At 46.3% G+C, this 23010-nt stretch overlaps 2 protein-coding genes across 4 annotated transcripts in view; one reads left to right on the forward strand and one right to left on the reverse strand.

The window, feature by feature from the left end:
• LOC146868105 (uncharacterized) overlaps positions 1-15629 on the reverse strand; it is a 29355-nt gene extending 13726 nt beyond the window's left edge. The window contains exons 1-2 of one of the 3 annotated variants that reach the window (XM_085608954.1): positions 13777-15244; positions 3594-3724 (exon numbers count right to left, since the gene is read on the reverse strand). In XM_085608954.1, coding sequence (XP_085465080.1) covers positions 3719-3724; positions 13777-14199 — 429 coding nt within the window. In that variant the 5' untranslated portion in view covers positions 14200-15244 and the 3' untranslated portion in view covers positions 3594-3718. Of the gene's footprint in view, positions 1-3593; positions 3725-4635; positions 8015-13776 lie in introns of those variants that run through there. The other 2 variants (XM_085608953.1, XM_085608952.1) reach the window with 2 other exon arrangements.
• Positions 1-23010, forward strand: part of LOC146868106 (uncharacterized) — a 230857-nt gene that overhangs the window by 4869 nt on the left and 202978 nt on the right. Inside the window, exons 2-3 of the mRNA XM_085608951.1 lie at positions 4000-4054; positions 4659-4826. The gene's annotated coding sequence lies outside the window, so the exon portion shown is untranslated. The remainder of the gene's footprint in view (positions 1-3999; positions 4055-4658; positions 4827-23010) is intronic.

Raw genomic sequence — 23010 nt, forward strand, 5'->3', positions numbered from 1 at the left:
GGGGGATTGGAGGAAAGGCATAGAGAAATTTTCCAGACCAGTCGATCCATAGGCCATTCCCCAGTGTTTCTGGTTGGAAGAACCTCGAGGCGAAGCCTGGGCATGTTTTGTTTTCTGCAATGGCGGAAAAATCTATGTGCGGATCGCCCCACAGCCTGAAGATGTTTTGCACAACGTCGTTGTGAAGGACCCATTTGCGGTTTTCCTGCAGGACTGTGCTCAGGGAGTCTGCTTGAACATTTTGCACACCGTGGAGAGGAGTTGCCATGATCCGCAGGTCCCTGGCTATTAGCCACTTCCAAATTATTTGGGCCTCATGGGATAACGTTCTTGACCTTGCTCCCCCTTCCCCCCCCCGCTTTTTTAGGTAGCACATATTTTTTGTGTTGTCCGTATGAACAAGCAGGGATTGGAACTTGAACAAAGGGAGTAAAGTGTCAGTGCCAAGTGAACTGCACAGAGCTCGAGGAAATTGATGTGTTGGGTCGTCTCTCTCAGCGACTATGTTCCATGGATTTGGAGGTGATCCATGTGTGCTCCCCGTCCTAGTAACAATGTATCTGTTACTATAGTCTGGGAGGGGACAGCCTGATAAAATGCCATCCCATGAAGTGGATTCGTCGGAGAGCACCACCATTTCAGAGACTGTGTTGCATGGGGGAGAGAGTGATCTTGTCCTCCCAGTTGCCCATAAGTTGATCCCACTGACCCATGAAACATTCCTGAAGAGCGCACATGTGGAGACAGGCATTCGGTGCCAAGAAGAGATGACACTGTCCTCACTGTGGACTGAGTGGCTTTCATGAGAGAATTACACTTTAGATGGATTGATAACAGTCTCTCTTCCTTCCGTGTCGCTGGAGGCCACCAAATAATACAGTGTCTGAACCAGAGTATACACTGACTTGCTGTGATTGATATGTAGCTTAAGAAGAGTAATCTTGATCCCATCTGAAGATAATGTAGAAGTGCATCATATTCACACATAGTCAGCACTCACATATACTCTGTTGTGACTAATGTACTAGATAGATAGATAGATAAGTAGACTTTATTCGATATAATTTCAATATCATAAAAGTACATACACTTGGATGTATATAAAATCATTTAAAAACAGTAAAATTCATTTAAATCATGAAAATGATAAAATTAGTAAAAATATGAATACAGGATCAGAACGTCAAGGCATATATCATCTTAAGCCTGCATTGATAACCGCACCCTCAGCGACATTTTCAGATAAGATGAGACAGCTGCTAAGGTTAAAGGTGTATCCAAGGATATCAATTTTTGGTAGGCCTCCTTACATGACCTAATTCCCCAAGATTTAAGCAGTGGTTTCAGAAAAATAGCTCTTGGGTGTTGGTAAAATCTGCAGAATAAAATACTGTGAATGTTAGATTGAGTTGAAAGGTCATCGCAAGGGCACTTTGATAAATCACTGGACCAGCAATTTAAAGTAGGAAAAGTTAGAAGTCTAAAAAAGGTGTTAGTGCGAAAACGAGACAGGAGCATGCGCGTATACGGAGATGGTTCCAAGAGTAGATAGTGCTGTATACCACTCAGGGTGGTTGATTTTTGATAATCCACAACAGAACTCTTCTGATTTTCTAGAGACCATCGTTTGCAGCTCCAGTAAGTTAAGACAAGTTGCTTTAGCATTGGTTTTGGTATATTAGCTAAGGTTGAAGGGTCAGTAAAAAATTCAGAATGCCCTATGTAGCTAGACAAATTCTTGACATAGTTCAACCATTTAATATTCTTAACATCTTTCAGTTTTAGACAATCTTTAATGATTTCCCTGTTAAAAGGTGTCTCTTCGTTGGTCCAGACTTTGTGCCATAACAAGAGGGGCGAGGATCTAATCATATCCATAATGTACTTAAGGCCCAGTTCAGTGTGCACCATGTGAGTAGAGGTGCCGGGAGGAACGGCCAGGAGATAGCGTAAAAAGGCGTTCTCCAGACGTTGAATTTGGTCGACGGGTTCGATCCCCCAGATCCCGGATCCATAGGTGCCAGTTGGAATACACTTCGCCTGGTAGATCTGCAGTAAAGGGCTTATTGGTCGACCCCCCAGTTTTTTCGAAAAATTGGTCAAGGCCCCTATGGCTTTAGAGAGTGCTGAGCCTCTCGCTTGAGCCGCAGCTCGCCAGGTGCCCCTCTTGTTAAAAGTAATGCCCAGGTAAGGAAAGCTATCGATGTTTTCCAATTTGTTACCTTTCAGAAAAATAGTGCATGATTTTTTTCCAATCCCTAGGCCACAGGACATGGTATAAGTTTTAGAGGTGTTAACATTCAATCCTTTTCTTGACATAAAATCAGTAAAGGCATTGACAGCCCTTTGTAGACCGATAGGTGTCTGGGACATAATTGCAGCATCGTCCGCGTAGAGGAGGATGGGAACAGGTTTGCCATTTATTGTCGGATAATCGTGGTAAGTTCTATTCAGGTGATGGGTAACAGAGTTGATATAAAGAGTAAAAAGTAAAGGAGCTAAAATACAACCCTGTCTGACTCCTCGCCTGATAAAAAACCTGTCAGAACATTCCCCATTATTACCATATCTCACGCGGGCCGAGGCGTCCCTGTACTAATGTACTAAAAGGTGGAGGGTATTCTATGCTAAAGGACGTTTTGTTTGAAATACATGAATTTAGAATGTGATTAATATGGTTATGTGACAGGTTAGGTGTTCACGCAATAGGAGAAAATACCATGAAATGTATTGAGAGATACATAATTAGGATGTGTGCAACTAATGTTTATATGTATAATTTGAATTAATCAGGTGCAGATGCATTTACACTGAAACATTTATAATTCATTGCTCGTATTCATGCTTTAAGCAGTTGCATTTATTTGTTTATAGAAAGGTGCACATATTCTGTAACCCTGTGCACATGTTAACTTAGCAAAACTAGGCCTTGAGAAGAAATTAATTAGGTTGTTGCTCGCATCAGGATTTGGAATGTAATTCATGTTTAGCCTTCATCGTGGAATGTATGTTGCTGAGTTGTTTCTATTGCAGGTGTGGATAAGTCTCATTATTTAGAATAAGGGAGTTTTGTGCAAAGAGATAGCAAAGCACGAGAAGGAGGAGTCAGTAAAGAGCGAGAAGAGAAGTTCTCATGGGAGAGGAATGGCCAAGGACGAAAATTGATAATGTGTTATCTGGCTGTGAAAGGTACTGAAGGTTTCCAATTGTGCCAGAGTTATGGAAAATTCCCAAGGAGGAGCCACATGAGAGTGTCATGTCGACTGCGGGCAATATTATGTGCTGTGTTTTGTTAGGGAGGGAGTCCATCTTGGGTTTCCTTAGGGAGCAGACCTATGCTACTGTCATGACTGCCGGTCCCCCTACGTCATGTACGTGGGTACCAGCAAAGGAGTATAAAACTCCCTTGAGCTCATACTGGAACGCTTCGCTTTCTAAGGTTCGGCATCTGAATGGTGTGCTTCCGGGTCACTTATCCCGGCAGGTTCCTGGCTTTCCTGTTCGTCGGCTCCCACTGTGCTGCATTCCGGAAGCGTCCTCAGTTCTGCAACAAGATAAAAAAACAAAAAAAGCCATTACTCACTAAATTACAGTAACAGCGCTGTATGCGCTGCTTAGGGGTATAATGTTACCTTAAAGTCTAATACTTATCTGATTGGGACCCTTGTCCATGGAGATTAGATTTTTCCTTTATTTTCCTTCTTTTGATTAAACAAGGTTATTCCTGAAAGTGAAAAGGAATTTCTTGTTAATTCTCTCTGACGTTAAGGAAGAATTTAGTATTGCTCCAATACCGAGTTTATGTTTACATTGTATTAGCTAGATGCTAAGGATTTCATTTTCTACTCAGGATTCCTGTTATCATGGGTCATTACTAGTAGTCCATAGGTGGGTGTCAGTGTGCTCTCCTTTTATTTGTCTTACATTACTTTACTGCATAACCTTATTGACGCCCTTCCTTTCACTTTTTTTTATGTAAATCTTTTTTTATTTGAACAGGAAAATAAACAAAACGAGAGCAGACAAGCTGTATGACATCAGATAAAAAGCACAGGTAAGAGGTAACTACAAACGATACCAGGACAAAGAGATTGACAGACCATAATTACTGACAACTATAAAACTCACTCCGTAGTAAATTCATAATAGATCTTATCTAAAGAATATAAAACATGATTCTCAGTGGTCCACATTATTTTATAGCTGATACTCAGACATACTTCCTAAAATGTATCCAATACATACTCTCTGATCTAAAATATCAAGATCTCAGTAGGAAACATTCTTGTTTAAAGTGCATATAAATCTAGCAGCAGATATAACTTTTCTTGGCAGCAGCAGCAGTCCGCGGCAATCAGCGTTCACAGTCAGCGTTCAGAAGAGGTCTCCGTTACAGGGGGAGGGGCGTCAATCACCTGAGGCTAAGCGGAGCCGGATGTCTCCCTAGCCATCCCCAGCTAGCAGTAGTTTTCGTCAACGAGTGCCCTTCCTTTCACTTTCTGCAGACAAAGATTCATAACTCCCACTCAAACAACCTGTCGTTAGCTAGAGGAAGAAGGGAACTATTCAGGTACTTTAGGGTCACACATGTTTCCCCAATTATCCATTAAATTCAGCATTTCCTTACATACTTACACACTCTGTCTCTTGTTTGGCAGGGATTTCGCCTGACTGTCTGGTCCTGTCCTTGAGTGGGGTACGTCGTGGGACACTTTTTTCTTCCTTCCCTGTTTTCCCTTCTACCCCTGGTTTGACTCAGTTGGGTACAATACGTGACCGGGGGAAGTTGGTACCTCTCATCCTTGCACGGCGTTCCTGCACAAAACGTAAGTAGGAGTCTGATAGCTACTGCTTGTGTGGCTTTAAGCTACTTGACCCATTGTTGGAGTTTTTCTATTAAAGACTCTGATGGCTGACACCTTTCTTCTTCTCTAATTTGATTACGTCCTTGTTCAAATTCTTTAGCTTCGGGTTGTGCTTTTAGGTAGAGTAGGGAAGGTTTATTACTCATGCTCGTTAAAGAGAAACATCTGATGCAAGGTAATCTTCACTTCTGATTACCTGCGTCATTATTTTAGAGTTAATCATTTGCTTTGTACTATATAGGGTACATCTCTTAAAGAGATTTGGACTTACTTTGATCTTTTAGTATTTTTATACGGTTATATTGAGACTAATCTTTATTGATTTGTTTTTGAACTTATATTTAAACCTACTAAACTCAGATCAAAGAGTTGGGTGGATTAATGTGTTGCCACAATGTTTGCACTGTATTGAAATAATAATCAGTGATTTCATTCATTTCACCGCTCACTCTAATAGAAAGAACTGTATCCTCTGGAGAGAACTGTGTAAATGGGCCTAGACTTTAATATAGCCCTAATCCTTGCAGGACATCGCTTGTCCACTGGTAATGCAGACAGGAATCCAATAGTCTAAGTAGAGGTAGATAAAGCATGATGTTTCCCGAGTTGAGCAGGGACCACCGCCAAGTACGTCGAGAAAGTTCTGGGGGCTGACTTGAGGCCAAACTGAAGCACCTTGTATTGATAATGATCTTGACCCACGACGTTCCTCAGGAATTTGCTGAGCTTTTTGTCTATTGGGATATGAAAGTATGCATCTTGGAGGTCTACCAAGCAGAGCCAGCCTCCCTGGTGTAACTGGGGATAGATCTGAAGCAGTGCCAGCATTTGAAACTTTTCTCATCAAATCCACTTGTTGGCTAGTTTCAAAACAAGAATGGGTCTGAACTCGTTTCTGGGACCTTTTTTTCTTCACCAGTAAGTATTGTAAATAAATGCCAGTTCCTCATTTGCTTCTACACAAGGATATTGGCTTCAGATCTTAGCATCTGTAGATGGTGATTTGATTGTTTTGGTTGTATATTCCGAACAATAGTTATTGCCCAGATATCTTTTGTGATGAATTGCCCCTCTGTCAGAAAATGTGAAATACTTTCCCCTACCAGAGTGGGTAACGAAGAGAGGGCTTTTCCCCCGGGCAGGCTGTTGAGTGGTTCTGCCGCAGCTTTTGTTGCTGGGAAGGCCTGTGCTACTTGAATTGCTGGCATCCTTGGTACCAGGGAGGGGTTTGAACCCTCTGAGGGAAAAAAAGCCATTCGTAGGGCTTGTGAGGCCCTCTTTGTTCTTTTCTAGGCCAACCACCATGATGGTCTCCATTTCAGATTTCATCCGAGGCAGCTCATCGTCTGTGTGACTGAGGAAGAGTGCGGATCCTGAGAATGGCAAATTAAGGATCCTTTGTTGTAACTCATGCTTGAAGGCCTTGAGACGAATCCAAGAATGCCTGAAGAATACCACCCTGTGATAGAACTCATACGCTGCTAGCAAGGATGAATCGACTGTGGCACTGGTGATCTAGTTGGAGACCCTCATCCTCTCATTAACAATCTCCAGGCGGTCCTCCCTTTTTTCTCTTGGAAGGTCATCTGCAAACTTCTGTAAAGTAAAGTAAGGCCCTATCGTACCTGCCCAGAAGAGCAGATGCACTCGCCGTCTTTTTAGTGGTCGCACCTGATGCACTTGCTGCCTACATAGTGGTTGCAGCTGTACTGTATATCTTGCGGCCCACTGAGTCCAGCTTCTTGCTTTCCTTGTTAGGTGGTACAGTAGACGAAGGAGTAGTAGCATGATGTTTTTTAGATGCTAGGGGGACCATAGAGTCTGGAAGTGGGTTGGAGCGGAGAAAAAGTGTATCCTGCTGTGGGGTCTGTATCTTTTTGTAGCCTTGATGAAGCAGACTTAGCTGGAGTCAAGAATAATTCCATCGCTGGTTCCAATAGACCCGGCACCAAAGGAAGGAGATGTCTTGACGCGGTGGTGAAGCGTCTCAAATATAACCAATGTGGAAGGAGCTGGAATGGACATCGGGATATTCAGCTTCACAGCCTCTCTTACCAGGACCAACTGAAAAGTAGTGACATCATCCACTGGAGAAACTAGTGGTGGTAGAGAGTCTAACAGCATTGGAGAATATCTTCCTGTGCTGGAAGAGGAGGTGGAATAGTAGTAATGGTGTCTAGACCTTGTGCATGATCCTGATCCAGATCTAGATGCATAATGATGGTGAGAGCGTCTTGAGGAGGGACGAGATGAAGACCATCGAAATCTGTGGCAATATCTGAAACGGACTGACTAATCACGAGTTGTCGAACGGGATTGGCGTGGAGAAACTCTAGGCCTTGGAAGAGGGCCCTGCACAGGTGGAAGAGGAGGAACTGGAACAAGCGGAAGAGGTGCTGGAGGAGGAGGCGGCAGAGATGGTGGTGGCGTCGGATGAGGAGGTATTGGTGGCAGAGGAGAGTCTGGCAACGCTATTGGAGAAGGAGGAGAGTATACTCTAGAGTATTCAATTGGAAGATGATGAAATGCATCTCTGTTTCCTCCTTCTTTCCACATGCCTTGATAACCTTCTCCTACGTGTATACAGTTGTCAACCTTTTATTTTGCCTGGACATTGACACACTCCTCGACATCTAACTCTGTCTGTGTGTCGACGGTGTAGTTGCCTTTGACGTCGACCTTCCCTGTCTCGACGTCGATCTTTGCCTCTTCCTCGACGTCGAACCAGCCCTCGACGGAGAACAAGTTGGTGCTGTACCTTGTCTCGACTTAGATCATCTTGAAGTTGATCTGGACAAAGCTGTTTTTGTGCTTAACTCCCCTTTTTGGACCTTCCATACCTGGGGTCCTCAGAGATAGATGGAAGGGCCCTGGTAGAGGACGGACCCTCTCCTTGTTCTGATGTCCCACATTCAGACCGTGTCTGCTGACTGTGTTGCTCTTCTCTGCCTTGGAGGTGAATCATCTCCCTTTCACTCAGGGTATGCGCCTTGAAAACTTCCTGCAATCTTTGGCATTCATCAGGAACACAGCTATCTGGAAGGTAGATGATGCAGACGCCATGAGGGTCTAACTTTGCATTCTTTCTCCAACAGGCAGGATGCTTGTCAGATAAAGATTCCATTTATTTGACAAAATACCAGAAATTCCTGTCAGAAAAAGACAGAAAGTGCAAGGGACAGTTGAAAATTGTGGATTAAGTTTTTTTTTGTAAACAGATTTTTATTGATTTTTCAATGTGACAACATAGGAAAAACAGCCCGGAGGGCCCAACAAATGATCAAGCAAATCAATTAAAGTCCAGTACAGGTGTGTCCCCCCCACTCATTTTGGTAAGGTCCTCCTTCCCCTCTCAGCGTCGAACCTCCCATCGGCTAGGCAACAGGTATGTCTGCTCACTGGACCGCCTCCCCTACCTGTGTCTGGCTGCGTATGACTGTCCCAGAGCGCCTCCCAGAATGAACATCCCAGTGGCATTCCTCATGCGAATGCCACCTGTAAAGAGGAATCAATACAAATGAAACTGAATTCTAAAGACACAGTACTACACCACCCACTGCCTCGCTTCCTCCCTCCCTTTCTTCCCAAACTCCCCAGGGAATGCCCACCACCTCCCCACCCCCTCATGCATGCCGCTCCCTCAAGAAAATATCCGTTCGTGGTCACCTAGTCCATCCACCATGCTCCATGTCCCTCACATCCTGGACCTCAGGGGTCAATATCATGGAGAGAGGGAAAGGGAGCCCGGAGCTGTCCCCTCCCAGGCCCCATACTATGTCCAAGTATACGGGGAATCGCTGGACTTAATCACCTAGTGCTTTGCCCCTCTTCCCCACCGCTACTTCTGCATCCTCGAGCAGGTGCTTCACCAGGTCCACCAATGCCATCCAGGCACGCGCCATTTCCATCGACCTTTCATTCCCAGTGTGCGTAGCCATTCGTAGCCTGCAGGTCCCCTCCCTCTACGCCCATTTCACTGATTACCTATTCCATCTCAGAAGGTTGGGGGTATTCTTTGACTTCCAATGGGTGGTAAGCTCCCTTTTTGCTAATACTAGCCCCAAGTCGATAAATTTACTAGTAACTTTTGTCTTAGCAGTATGTGGGAACCAATGCAACAGACAACAACCAGGCGACAATGCTACTTCTCTCTCTGTCACTGTGGCCAGTCCAGTCCTCACCCCTCTCCAGTATTCTCCCAGGCATGGGCACTCCCAAAACATATCTAAGAACCCTGCCCCCTCCAGGTTACATCTTGGAGAGGTGGGTGATACCCAAAGTACTCGTTGATTTTTCCGGGTGTAAGGTAGGCTCTGTGCAGTAGATAGAAGTGAATTAACTGAAAGTGCGCGTTCCTGGTGCCCTTCCAGGCCCGTTCTAGTATCTCTCCCCATGGCTTCTCCTCCATGGCCTCCCCCAAGTCTGCTTCCCATTTACGGCGTAAATCTACCAACGAATGTCGCAAGTCATGTGTGATCCACCTATAGAGACATGTAACCGCCTTGATAGTCCCCGCTGCCATCACCACGTACTGACAGGCCAGGAACATCTTAGGCTCCACCAACCCCTCTCACCAGTGCTTTCTAATGGCTGATGTCAGTGCCGCATGGAAGAGAAAATCCCCTCGTGGGAGATCGTGGCGCTCCGATAGGTCATCGAAGGGGAGGAGGTTACCCTCTTCAAACAAGTCTCCTATAGTGATGACCCCTGCTTCTTCCCATTGGCGCAGTTTGCTCCAGTCGCCTCCATAAGGCAGTGCTTCATATATCCGCAGCGGAATCTCTGGCGCATACGGGATATGTACCCGAGCCCTCCGAGCCAGGCGATTCCAACATTTTCTCACCGTTCGTAAGTCAGGGGGAATCGTTCTATCACTCACTGGCAACCGTAACAGCACCCGGGAGAGCTGGGCCAAACTGGGGTCCTGCCCACCCAAGTCCACCGTATCCCGGATTTGTCGCGGTGCCCATTTCGTGAACCACTGGAGCTGCGCTGCGTGATAGTAGGCCTCAAGGCCCGGCACAGCAAAACCCCCTTCCGCCCTGGGCTGGTGCATAGTGACAAGTGCTACTCTGCGTCTCCCGCTGCCCCATAGAAACCCGTGAGCAAGGAGGTGAGCCACGCAATGATCTTACGCGGGATCCAGATGGGGAGCGTCCCAAAGAGGTAAAGAAGCCTGGGTAAAGTGACCATCTTCACGAGTGCGACCCTACCTGCCACAGACAGCGGGAGTGTCCCCCAGAATTCAAAGCAGCACTTAACGCTTCGCACCGCCCGCCCGCCCTATATTACCCTCCAGGAGATTCACAGGGTTGTGGTAGATCAGAGTTCCCAGGTATGGCAAGCAATTGGACTCCCATGAAACCCCCTCCACACTCTGCATATCAGCTCTTCCAGGACTGGCAGGGAACAGACACGACTTGGTCCAATTAACCCTGAGCCCCGCAATCCTCCCCAGCGTGCTTAACAGATCTTTAGCGCCCGAAGCGCTTCACCCGAGTTGGCTAGGAACAAAAGCAGGTCATCTGCATAAAGCGCTATAGGTTGCACCTGGCCGTCCACTAGCATCCCCTGATAATGTCTACCCATCCTGGCGTGGACAACCATGGGTTCCATTGCAAAGGCAAATAACAGGGGGGACGGCGGGCACCCCTGTCTCGTGCCCCTTCCCACTGGACAGGTAGCAGAGATCAGTCCCCCCCGTCTTGACCCTGGCAGTGGAAATATTGTACAAGATCGCCGTCCACTCCACAAATCGGTCCCCCAACCCAAACGCCCTCAAGACATTAAAAAGATACGGACATTCCAGGGTGTCAAAAGCCTTCTCAATGTTGACCGTGAAAATACAGGCCTCTTCCTTGCAATAAGTATCGGCCCCTAAAATGCGTAGGAGTCTCTGAACATTCATTGCTGTGTTCCGAGATGGGATAAACCCAGCCTGGTCTACGTGTATTAAGGTCGGCATATAGGTCAGCAATCTACTAGCCAACACACGGCTCAGTATCTTGTAATCCAAGTTGAGTATGGCCAGTGGCCTGTAAGAAGTCCGATCGCAGGCTGGTTTACCTGGCTTCAGAAGGGGTACAATTATTGCCTCTCGTGTAGGGGCCGGGAGGACGCCTTCCTGTCTCGCTCTATTGTACAGGGCTACCAAGCGCGGGGCCAGTGCATCGATGTATGCAGAGTAAAATTCCACGGGAAGTCCATCGGTCCCCGGCGTCTTGTTCCTAGCCATGTGCTTGATGGCGCTATGAACTTCTCCCACCTCTATATCCCTGCCTGGTTCCTCCGCCTCCTCTTCCTCAATCCTGGGGAGTTCCACAACAGTCAGGAAATCCCCATCATCTGGGAGCTCTGGGGCAAGCTTACTCTGGTAGAGCCCTGTGTAGTACCGCAGGAACTGCTCATTAATAGCACACTGAGTATACATTGCGTCACCACCGGGGTCCCTCAACTCCATTATCGACATCCCCCTCCGTGCTGGGTTGGCCAACCATGCCGATAGTGCTCCAGACTTGTCTCGGTAGGCATGTGCCCGAGCAGTATAAGCCTTGTAGTCAAAGCATCTCAATTGTTCTATGTGTACCGCAAGAGCCTCGCGAGCTTCTTTATCCACATCCTTAAGATTATGCTCTGCACTTTGGACCTCCCGTAACAGTACCCTCCGCACTGCCACCACTTCCCCAATGCAGTGTCCCCTGATCACCGCCTTAAAGGCGTTCCACTCCGTTAGTGGGCTCATCGCTGACCCAGCGCTGACCCCGAAATAGTCCTCTATCGCTGCGCCTATTGTGCTCCGGAACACTGGATCCTCCAATGTTTCCGGCCGCAGCCGCCAAGTCGGAATAGCGGGGCTTCCCCGCAACCAATTCAGCGATATCAACAGCGGATTGTGGTCTGATATTGTTCTAGCTATGTATTCACTGTGGGCGAACAAAGTATGGAATCAAGGCGAACATGTAAGTCATGCAAAGAAGAGAAATAAGAGTAGTCCCTATCCCCCGGGTGAGATGCCCTTCAAGTGTCCGTCAGTCCCCACTGGTGCTGCTGCCATGCTTGTCTCGCCGCCGCTAGCCTGGTTGCTGGGGCTTCTGCTAGAGGGGGATGCGAGCGGTCCGGGTCAACATCCTTAGTACAATTGAAATCCCCCCCCCCCAGTAATACCGACCCCATTAGCATGGTCGCCAGTTGCCCCGAGAGACGCGCAAGGGGTTCATTCAGAAGTACAAATGGGAAAATTGGAGCAGATCAGATCTAACATATGCCCTCCCTGATGTGTAGGGGCATTAACCCTTGTGGTGTAAGAGCCTCTAGAAGCGCTACTACCTTACTCTTGAAACCACCTATCCTTAACAAAAAGAGAACCCTTAACAGAGCCTTCTCTTGCGTGGCTCCAAAGATATGGAACTCTCTTCCTCCTGAAATACGCAGAATCACCAGAACAACGGTGTTCAAACTGGAAGTCAAAAGATTCCTGCTGAATAAACTCCTACAGTAATTGGGCTAACCCCTTGGCCCGTTGACATTGTTCCTACTTCCTTGTCGTTACACTGTACTTTGTTTAACATATCTTCCATGTGAATTTCCGTGCACTTTATGATTCATTTGTGTATTTAACTTGTGATTGTTACTTTATTAGCCTTCCAGTTCTAGTTTGATTGTAAAGCGCTCTGATATCCCTTGGGATCTTGTTCGCGCTATATAAAACTTTATAAATAAATAAAAATAAATAAACCCATTGAGTGAGTTGAGCGATGTTCAAAGAGTCATAAAGCTCCTTGGTGTCCCTCCCCTCTGAACAATCGATATGAATATTAAAATCTCCAAGAAGAAGAAACTTGGAAAATTGCAATGTTAGAGGAACAAAAATGTCGTCAAGAGCTTTTAGGAAATCTCCGGGGGGGCCAGGAGGTTGATAGATCACATGCCACCCAGCGTAAAATGCGGCGAGATAATAATGGAGAAGTCAAGCGCTTCGCCTTCTCCAACTGTAAAGACCTCGCCCCTCCGGAGAGCCCACTTGTCTCTGAACACGACGGCACCACCCCCCCTTCCTGTTTTACGATCAGCCCTGGAAATCTTATATCCCCTCGGAATTGCGGGTTCAATGGTAGGGTTAGAGAACTCATTGAACCAGGTTTCTGTAATAAAAAGTAGGTCCAATTGTTCATCTGAGAGCAATTCAAATATTTCCTGGGTGTGTTTCACCACAGTGCGTGCATTGGTTAATGCAGCCTGAATGGTGTGCTCTCTGGTAGGTTTAGATATTTGGGGACCCTGAAATTTGGGATTGGTCCCATTAGTACGTAGATGGAAATTACAGGTGTCACAAGTCAGATACAAATTATCATTAATAGCCCATCCACCAGCACACTTACTGCTGCTATGGCGCAAAGCGTGCAACTCCTTGTGGCTGTAGGTGAGACCAGAGCCACAAGGAAAAGCAAGCAAACCAGCAGCATGGTTGGCGCTGGATGCTCCCTCGACGCGGACAGGCTTGCCTTAGGCGCGCCAGCGGCGCATCCGCGCAGCGCGCCTATTTGAGAGCATTCCCCGGTGGTAACTAGACCGCTGCCTGCCAAAGATGGCGGCCTCTATTGTCAATCTTAAGCCCACCTGGAAGAGCAGTAGGAGAGTGCACCTCTAAAGTGACTTGTGCGTGAATAGAGCAGATAACAGATGTCTGCTAAATCTAAAGTGGTTGTCGTTTTCCACTTTCTGAAATTAGGCAAGGTACAGATTCAACAGTCAATTTTAAAAATAGCAGCGATGGCGAAAATAAAACCAATTATAAGATGGAGCTAAAATCACAGTAAGATTATGTACACAGCAAACAGTGGATTAATTGGTGGATCCCCACTATGCGCAGGTTATTCCTGCGAGAGCGCCCTTCACTGTCCTCCGCTCTCACCTTTAAGATCCTGACCTTGTCCTCCACCAGTTTTAGGGAGCGCTGCAAGATAGAGAGTGCGTCAGGTACCTCCTCTATGGTCTTCTCAGTAGCTTTCACCCGCTCCTTGAGCTTGCGGTGATCGTCCTTCAGCATGTTGAGATCCACCCCTATGGCGTCCATTTTGGTCTCCAAGGCTTCCCTCGAGGAGGTGATTGCTTGCATTATGTCCACCAGCGTAGGACCCTCTGCTGCCTCGTTTCTCCGAATGTCTGCCCCTTCCTCCTCATCATCAGTTAAGTGCCCCGTTGGCTCCACATGTAGGGCCGCGAAGCCCTTCCGGCGAGACACTCGGCCCATTTCGATCACCTGTGCTGGATCGCGCCAGGCCTCTAGGTAGAGAGCACAGGGAAGTTCAGTGCGGGCAGGAAACACTGGGAGCATCAGGGATGCACCCCAGCGCAGTAATCTGTTCTCCTTAGGTGTCACAGCGGGGAATATGCACTGCCCAGCAGCGCCAGTTCAGCGGGGAAACAGGGTGGCCGTCCCCTCTTCAGGTAGTTCAGCACGCACTAATCAAGGCCCTCCAATCCACGAGGCCTCCGCCGCTCACCACCAACGAAGCTATCTAGCCTGCTGGTCTGGCCTCTCTCAGTCAGCACCCGTGTCCTGTTCCTGTGTCAGCAGAGGGGTCCCCTCCCTCACCTGTACCTCTCGTCCGCTCGGAACCAGGAGGGTGGGCGTCAAGACTCCAGAGGGCTCACCGATGTCCCAGGTGGATTCCAGGCTTTGCTCACTCCTCAATCGTCTTCCCACTTAAGCTCCGCGCCCCCGCATTCAGGCCAGTTCATAAGCCTTTGGGTTCCCAGCAGGGTCCGGTACCGGCACGTCTCCGCTGATGTCTTCCCTGCCCCGCCGTCTGCGAAGCCACTCCAGTCCCTGGGAGCGCTATGGAAGCGTTAGAACACCCGCCCAGAGACAGTGGTCCCCAGCACAGCACCGCACTCCCCGACTGCACACACGCTCACCGGGTTTCTCTTCTGGCTCCCGGAGCGCCGTCTTAGGATCGCCTCTCAGCGCCGGGTCCCGATGCTCCAGCACTCCAGCGCACTCTCCCCACGCCCGTGCCGTTGTGTTCTACCGGCTCGAGTGTAGGTCTGGAGCTCCTCCCCGCTGCCCAGATGGAGCCAGTTGCACTCTCGACACCACAGCCCCCAGAGACCTCCTTGTCAGGTGCAAACCCACTCACAGGCCTTTAGGCTCTCAGCAGGGTCCGGTCTCGGCGCATCTCCGTCAGTGTCTTCCCTGCCCCGCCGTCTGTGAAGCCACTCCAGTCCCAGGGAGAACTATGGGAGTGTTATTTCACCCAGCCAGAGGCAGCGGTCCCCAGCTCAGCGCCGCACTCCCCAACTGCTCACGCACTCACCGGACCTCTCTTCTAGCTCCCGGAGCCGCCATCTTGAGATTGCCTCTCAGCGCAGGGTCCCGACGCTCCGCCACTCCAGCACACTCTCCCCGCGCCTGTGCCTTCACGATCTTCCGGCTCTAGTGCCGGTCCGGAGCTCCTCGCCGGTGCCCAGACGGAGCCAGCCGCACTCTCAGCACCGCAGCCCGCAGCGACCTCCTCATCAGGTTGCGGCCGCCATCTTAGGTCGCCGCGGTCGGAGTACAAGCCGAGCATGGAATTGCTTTTAACTCCATTCTGCAGCCACCTCGATCGTCGGCAGACGTCCCGCAATGGCACCAGGTATTCTGCCACAGAATGAGCGACAAGAGGCCCCCACAGCTTGTCAGGATCAGTTGCAATGGAGGGAGGCCACAGAGGAGCTCCGAGGTCCGCTTCTCCTTACATCGGCATCAAGCCACACCCTCTTTTGGGAATTAAGTTGTTGTCACAAAAATACACTGGTGATTTCTGAAGAGAAAAAGTCAAAAAGGCCGAGCTCAGTGCTCCAAGATCCTATCACCAGGAGCCGGTAAAAAAAAAGAACTGAAGCAACTGCCACCTGCTGGGCATGATAGGATACTGGTGGTCTCTGGGTCCTTAAAGACACAGATGCTGTTTTTGAAATCATGTAATAACATCCTATAGGGCTACACTGTCCTAATATCTTTCATCTTTCTACTTTTACAAAAAAAGTTTGTGAAAGAGACCTAAGCTGGTTTTACAAAGTATTGGCTTTAAATATACATATATATTGGTTTATGGACCCTTTTTAAGTACAAATGCAAAAAGAACAGATGATCTACGAAATGCTGAATTAATCAAACATTCATCCCAGTCACAGATCTGGGTTTAATCCATCTTTTTTTGCACACCAAGCCATTCCAGTTTAGACCCAGCCATATTCAAATCAGTCTTGATCCTTTTCCCCATGTGAACAGCCCAGCCCGAACTGCGAGGCCAGGTCCTCCGTGGACCAGAAACAAGCATCCTGGGACCGGTTTGGGGGTAACACCCCTCATCCGCCAGGCTAGCTTGAATCTGGTGGTGTAGCTAGCACGGGACCCACATCTGGGCATACCCATCCCACTTAGGGCAACAAATGCAAAAAGAACAGATGATGGACGAAATGCTGAATGAATCAAACATTCACCCCCAGTCACAGATCTGGGTTAAATCCATTGTTGTTTTGCATGCCACGCCATTCCAGTTTAGACCCAGACATATGCAAATCAGTCTTGACCTTGTTCCCCTTGGGAACAGTCCAGCCCGAACCGCCAGGCCAGATCCTTTGTGGGCCAGAAACAAGCATCCTGGGACTGGTTTCCGGGTAACACCCCATATCAGCCAGGCTAGCTTGAATTTGGCGTAGCAAGCACAATCTGAACAATTTGGCCATTGTAGCCTTTCTTACATGCTGCATAATGTTCTTCTCTTAATTGTTTCCACAGGCCTTCCTGAAGAAAGTGGAACATCTACACTTAGGAAGATATACTATAGAAAAACGCACTGGGATCCCCGCATGTGGTCAGGACTAATCAGTGCATATGAATATCAGTGGAGATCCCATGAGACCGAACTCTTCTTATATCTGAAAACATGCATATTGGACATTTTTTTATCAGGAGTTACATTTGAAAAAACCCCAAAAATATGCAGTAGCAATCATAATAGAAGCATTCAGAGAAGTATTGCCATTGAAGTGCTGGAGACTTTAGACTTTGTAAATTAAATTGTTATATTTCTATTTATGTATTTGCCTAGCAGAAAACAAGACAGGTAGCAAAAACGTGACCATCTATGTAGGATGAGATCCTGTTGTCTTACTTTTAATTAGGGTTCAGGGTGTCCCAAGGACCTCGGGGACTCGGTGCCACTGCACTTGCTGCACCAATGGAAGCTACAGCCCTGGTGACTAGGGGATGGCCTAGAAGATGATCTTTCCACACACCCAGCACCAGTTGAGTTTTCCGCAGTTCAGCTACACTCTTTCTCTCTCAACGAGACTTGGGCATGGAGTTGCTGTGACAGGTGCTCCATGCCCATGACAGGTAGATGGGCCATGCTAACTGTGCATTGCACATGGACCAGTACTATACAAAACAACAGTCATTATTCTCCACCCTTGCAGTGTAGCGTGGAAATTATTACAATGAGGAACTAGTCTAACACAAGATGGATGGCAGCTGGCAGGGCTGAATCAGTTTATTAAAGGTGATCTCCTCTAGGTGAAACTTTCGAATTAGCTCACGGTGTACGCACTCAGATTTCTGGGGATAGCCTGCAATTGCTAGACTATTAAATTACAAATCCCATGACGTCTTTTTTGAAAGTTTAGGATGCTTTACTGAAGGGAATTATAAAACAATACAAGAATATAATGATATACATCGCCAAAGCATTGTGAGTGGATCAGATCTAGAACAGTAAAACATCAAACATAAACTAATTATTAAAGATTAGTGAGCAGAACCATTGAGAGCCGCAATGCTTAGCATCAAAATAACCAAAACACCTGAAGGAATTCTAGCGATTTTTTGTTTCTTAAGAGTAAAGAAGAAGAGGAGATGAAAGAAGAAAAAGAAAAAAGAAAAAGGAAATCAATCATAAGATATATAATATCATAGCATTACAAACATCTCTTAGTATCTAAACATTAAAATATAATGATAATTACCTCATGGAGAAACATTGGGGATGCTAACAAGTTTGGAAGAGGTAACAGTTCTAGATAGGTAAATTGTAAGTGGAAGCCAGATCAAATCTTTTTTAATCAGCAGGGGAAGTGTAGTGGCATAAGCTCTATCTAACCTATGGTGGTGACATAATAAGTTCCACTAGGCAATGAAAGTAATTTTTGAAGTATCCTTCCAATTTGATGTAATAACTTGTAAGGCCAAAGCTAACAATAGATAAATGAATTTCCCAATTGTCCTTTGCGAATACAAGCCAGCCATGAGGTCTTGAGGCAACCAGAGAAGCAGTTTGCTTTGCAACTTTCTTCAGGAAAAAAATAATCAGCCATTTATTCATATTTTGAGATTCTGGAAGGTGCAGCAGCTTGTATTTGAGCAAGAATTTGTAAAAGCCCACTGTAATTTTTAACAAGGTAATTCAGACTCGGTATGCTTTAATGATCATTTAAAAATTGTTTAGACGGCTCTAAAATATGTCCTGTGTTTTCTTTATCGTTTTTACAGTTTTAGGTTTATATTTCCTGGGGAACATACCACTTTTTGCTGATTATTCCTGATTTTGTAAGAGAATTGACTGTAAAAATACCCACTACGTCTGTCAAATACCGACCCTAGAAGAATGTGTTTCGAAAAAAGGCAGGGCAATCTTTTTCTTAACATTGGCAGTGCAGAGGCCAAGGAAACATTTGAGTGCAGTTATTGCGACTTTGAAGGCTAAACGGAGCGCCATGTTACTTGTGGCCACCCTACTTCCCAGTACTACATTCTCTACACATCCACAGCATTTCTCAAAAGCTTCAGCATTCGTGCAGAAATTTTGCCAAAAGTGTATTTTTTGGGAGGGTGATTGGAGGAGTCTGGGCATAGAGAGTGATCTGGAGACAACAGGGTGTTAAAACTCTTTAAAAGAAGGAAGGGCACTCCAACTTCTGTCTAGGGTTAGCACTTTATCATTATTTAATCAGCATGCTTGTAATTTGAGGTCTGAGACTGGTGCCGATAATTATTTACCAACAATTTACTGCCTGGTATTTTTTAGGTCTCCCCTAGGAGGCGCTTGAACTGTCTCTTCGAGACATGCTGTATTCAGGATATAAGCCTAAAGCTCTGCCCCCTTTCCGCCCATCTTTTAATTGGCTCCCTAAGTTTTAAGTACAGTACAGCCACAGAACACTATTTTCTTAAAAGGCTTTAGACGGATTACAGGCTTTAGCCTCAGAAAAGCTTGCAGTAGTTAATTTACTCACTAGCACATCTCATATTTATATGAGACCTTCTATAAATTTCCCTTAATCAGGTCCACACAGAGTAGAATCTAATCCAGAATGAATATAATAATTCCTTTGTCACATATCAAAGCTACTAATTTTATATATGGACAGAGCTATTTGAATGTACTCATGGTACTGTCTTGCATGCAATGCGTTATGGGTAGGGTGGATTTACCATATCCTCTGCAGGGTGCAGTACCATATGTGGCCAAAAGAGGTCCTGTGGGACCCTTTTTGGCCACATATGGTACTGCACCCTGTAACATGGCTAGGTAAAAAACATTGGCATGTATAATGCCAATAACTCCAACTTTGCAATTGCAATGCAATTGGTCTCGTATTTACGCAAGTTTGAGCTATTGGCATTGTAAATGATGATGCCTTTTATTTATGTTTTGGTTTTTAAAACATAAATAAAAGGCATTGTCATTTACAATGCCGATAGCTTAAACTCGCATATTTGAAAGACCTATTGCATTGCAAATGCTTGTTTATCCTAGTCTCAAAACTGATCAGTAGCTAATAGCAGTGCTCGCTGCTGCTGCGGTCCGAGCATCCAATTGTTTTGTGTCCTTCTGTGTCACCGCTATGAGCTGGGACCAGCAACTTAAAGCAGTAGCATCAGTGGCACCTGGTCACAGATAGCCAGGACCCTGCTTACCTGCGTACTCCTTGAGTCCTTGCAGAGCAGATACTGTGCCTCGTCGTTTTCTCAGCCAGTAAAAGAAGCATCCAGTCAAGCCAGAAAAGAGCAAAACCAAAAAGGATGGTCACACGGGAGCCAGAATTAAAGTGCTTTTTCTGGGTGGGGTCGCAGGGGTGACATGGAAATGGAATGAAATAGTCTGAAGCCCTGAAACACCAGTGGTGTTTTAGAAACCACTATGTATTCTTTTCAATAACCGACTACTGCCACAGCATCCTAAAAAAGGTATTGCAATCTACTCATGTCTTTTCCCACTGCATGAAAATATTGGGGAGCTTAGAAATAGCTCAAAACAGGTAGTGAGTGTTATACAAATAAACTTTGATAGAACCCCTAACAATATGGTAAAGTCACTGAGATGGGGAGACATCAGAACCAGATTTGGTCCAATATGTACATTTTAGCCATAGAACTAGGGTACTTGACATCTAATCTCTACTTTACCACTTATTTACATATGCTGGAAATAAACCCTGAATTCTAAAGCTGGACAGGGTCCGTAACACTGTGACATATTCCTGGGAAGAGCAGACCCTTGGCCCTGCCATCAGCATCAGTGCCACCTCAATTGTGGTCTACTGGGCTAGTTGAAAACTGTGGTACCAGGAAATATATTGTTTGATCCTGGCAGCCCCATTTGGCCAAATTGTGTCCTCTCTGAAATTAGCTTTTGGAACTTATTCTTTTGCACCCCTTTTGGGACGATTGAGAGTATTGAAAATCAATGTTGAAAGCTGCTAATGAGTGCGAGGTTAAAAAACGCAGATGGAGTAGATATTACCTGGGCTAGGGCAGACAGCGCCTAATCTCATGGTATATTCACTAAATGCAATACAGTGGTATCTTTACAGCCTTTGGAGCAAGGAGCAGCGTGCTGCAGTCTCGGGTCTCCAACTTTAACAAACTGTTTGATCCTAGGCAAATCATACGCTCACTGTGCCATTGTTGATTACTCTGACAATATGTAACAACTTTGAAACAGGCTTATTGGAAGAAATAAACACCAGAAGTGTACTCCTGGCCTAGTCCCCATCATGCTTGTCATTCAGGGCTGTTTATCGGCATGTAGTTGGATTTGGATCTCTCTGCTCCTGAAGTTGCATTGTGCAGGTCCCCTCCTGTGCTGCAGCTCCTCCCTCACAACAACCGACAGGCAGCTCTTTTACAGCTCATAAAGAGCTGCAGGATTGAGAATTGTATTCTGCAGTGCCTCTGTGCAACCAGCAGGAGCGTAGCAACAGGTGCAGTAGCCATGGGTTCATGGGGGCCCACTGAACCCCACTTGTGGCTGTATTTTACTATCCAACCTGTAGGTGGTGAGAAGGGATTGGACATTTTTTCTGCTCGTGCCAGGTACGACCCATGCTACGCCACTGTCACAGAACCATGATTGGCTGGGCAAACCTGCAAACTGCCGGACTGCTGCTCGCCACTACAACGGCACTCTATTGTTGGGGGAGGGGCACATATAAGTGGGAGCCATGAAAACTGGATTTAATGAAGGGGGGAAACTGGGGATTTTAATTTGCTGGGAGAAGCAGGAAGACAAGCATCTTCAAATGGCAGTCCCATCAGCAATGCAACAATGACACACGGTTGAGTACTCCCACGTGCTGGAAGAGAGTACTTGAATAAAGGAAATGGACTCTCGTGAGCCTGTGGGATGACTCAGTGCACTAGGCCTGTCACACTGGCATTGTTTGGTATCCGTTAATATTTTCTTTACAATTCTAGATAGACCGTTTTAGCCTTGGGGACACTTTTATGTAAAATGCACTTAGAGGTTTAACGGAAAGAAACTTCAGGATGATGTGCTGCATGGCTAAATACTTCTAAGGTCCCAAAGGCGAGACCTATTGGCTATGCCAATGCTTGTTTTAATTTCTTTCTACGCCCCCCATTTTCCTCTCCCCCTCTGTTGTCTCTTTCACTCTCTTCCACTGGCTATCATCTCTCTCTTTTTCGCTCTCTCTGTCCCTCTTGGACTGCCTCTTTATTCCGCTCCATTAACCCTCTCTTTCTCACTTTTTATCTCTCTCTTTCTCACGGACACTCTCACTTCATGTGTCCCTCTTGTTCATTTCTTCCCACTCTCTCACTCTTTCTCTTTTCATGTCCAGTTAGCAGTATTACTGCAGGCCTTCTTGTGTAATAAATTATAGCCCAAACCCTCCCAAACATATCCTGAATGTCAGAAAAGTGTCATTTGTCATCTAAAAGCAACTAAAGAATACAAACATCCAATATGAAAGTTTGAATTCTATGACAGGCAGGGAGGGGAGGATTATGCCTAACTTTCTCTTGCCTTTAGTTGAACACCTGCTCAGTACCAAAGTAAATAAACTACATTAACCATGAGGCCAAGTGCCATGACAAACGTGTTGCCAAACTCAAAAGAGTAGTGCTTGGCAGGTAAGATAAATAAACAAGCATTTGCAATGCAATAGTTCTCACAATACTGAAAGTTTGAGCTATTGCCATTGCATTATTATCTGCAACGCCAATAGCTCAAACTTTCAGTAATGCAAGACCCATTGCATTGCAATTTTTTATTTTTTTTTGTAGTGGAATGATATCACAAGATAATCGGAAGAGCACATATGGGTGACTTACCTGAATATTGTATGCACGCAAAAATTGAGAGCAATATGTATAAAAATAAACAAGCATTGGCATAGCCAATAGGTCTCACCTTTGAGACCTTATAAGTGTTTAGTTATCCAGCACAATATCCTTGGTGCAACAACATCAAGTGTTGCATGGCTAAACATTTAAAAGGTCCCAAAGGCGAGACCTATTGGCTATGTCAATGCTTGTTTTGAGTGAGTGGCTCGTGCAGGTATGCCACTGTGAGGTAGAGCTGCTGCGAGTGCTTTTACAGGAGCCCCTGTGACATTGCGCCTCTTCAAAATGTATCTTGGGTCTGGTGTAATACTGATAGCCCCTATTCCTGTCTTCTCGCACCCAATGCATCCTTAAGTGTCCCATGTAGAGCCGGGGTTGACACTCCTATTACCCCTACCCTTCAGTGACACTTTACCTGTCACAGGTGGTGGTGGTGGATGGGGCGGTGGTGGTGGTGGACGTGGTAGTGGTGGATGTGGTGGACATGGTGGTGGTGGACGTGGTGGTGGTGGA

The sequence above is a fragment of the Triturus cristatus genome, chromosome 1_2, assembly GCF_964204655.1.
Source record: "Triturus cristatus chromosome 1_2, aTriCri1.1, whole genome shotgun sequence".
NCBI lineage: Eukaryota > Metazoa > Chordata > Amphibia > Caudata > Salamandridae > Triturus > Triturus cristatus.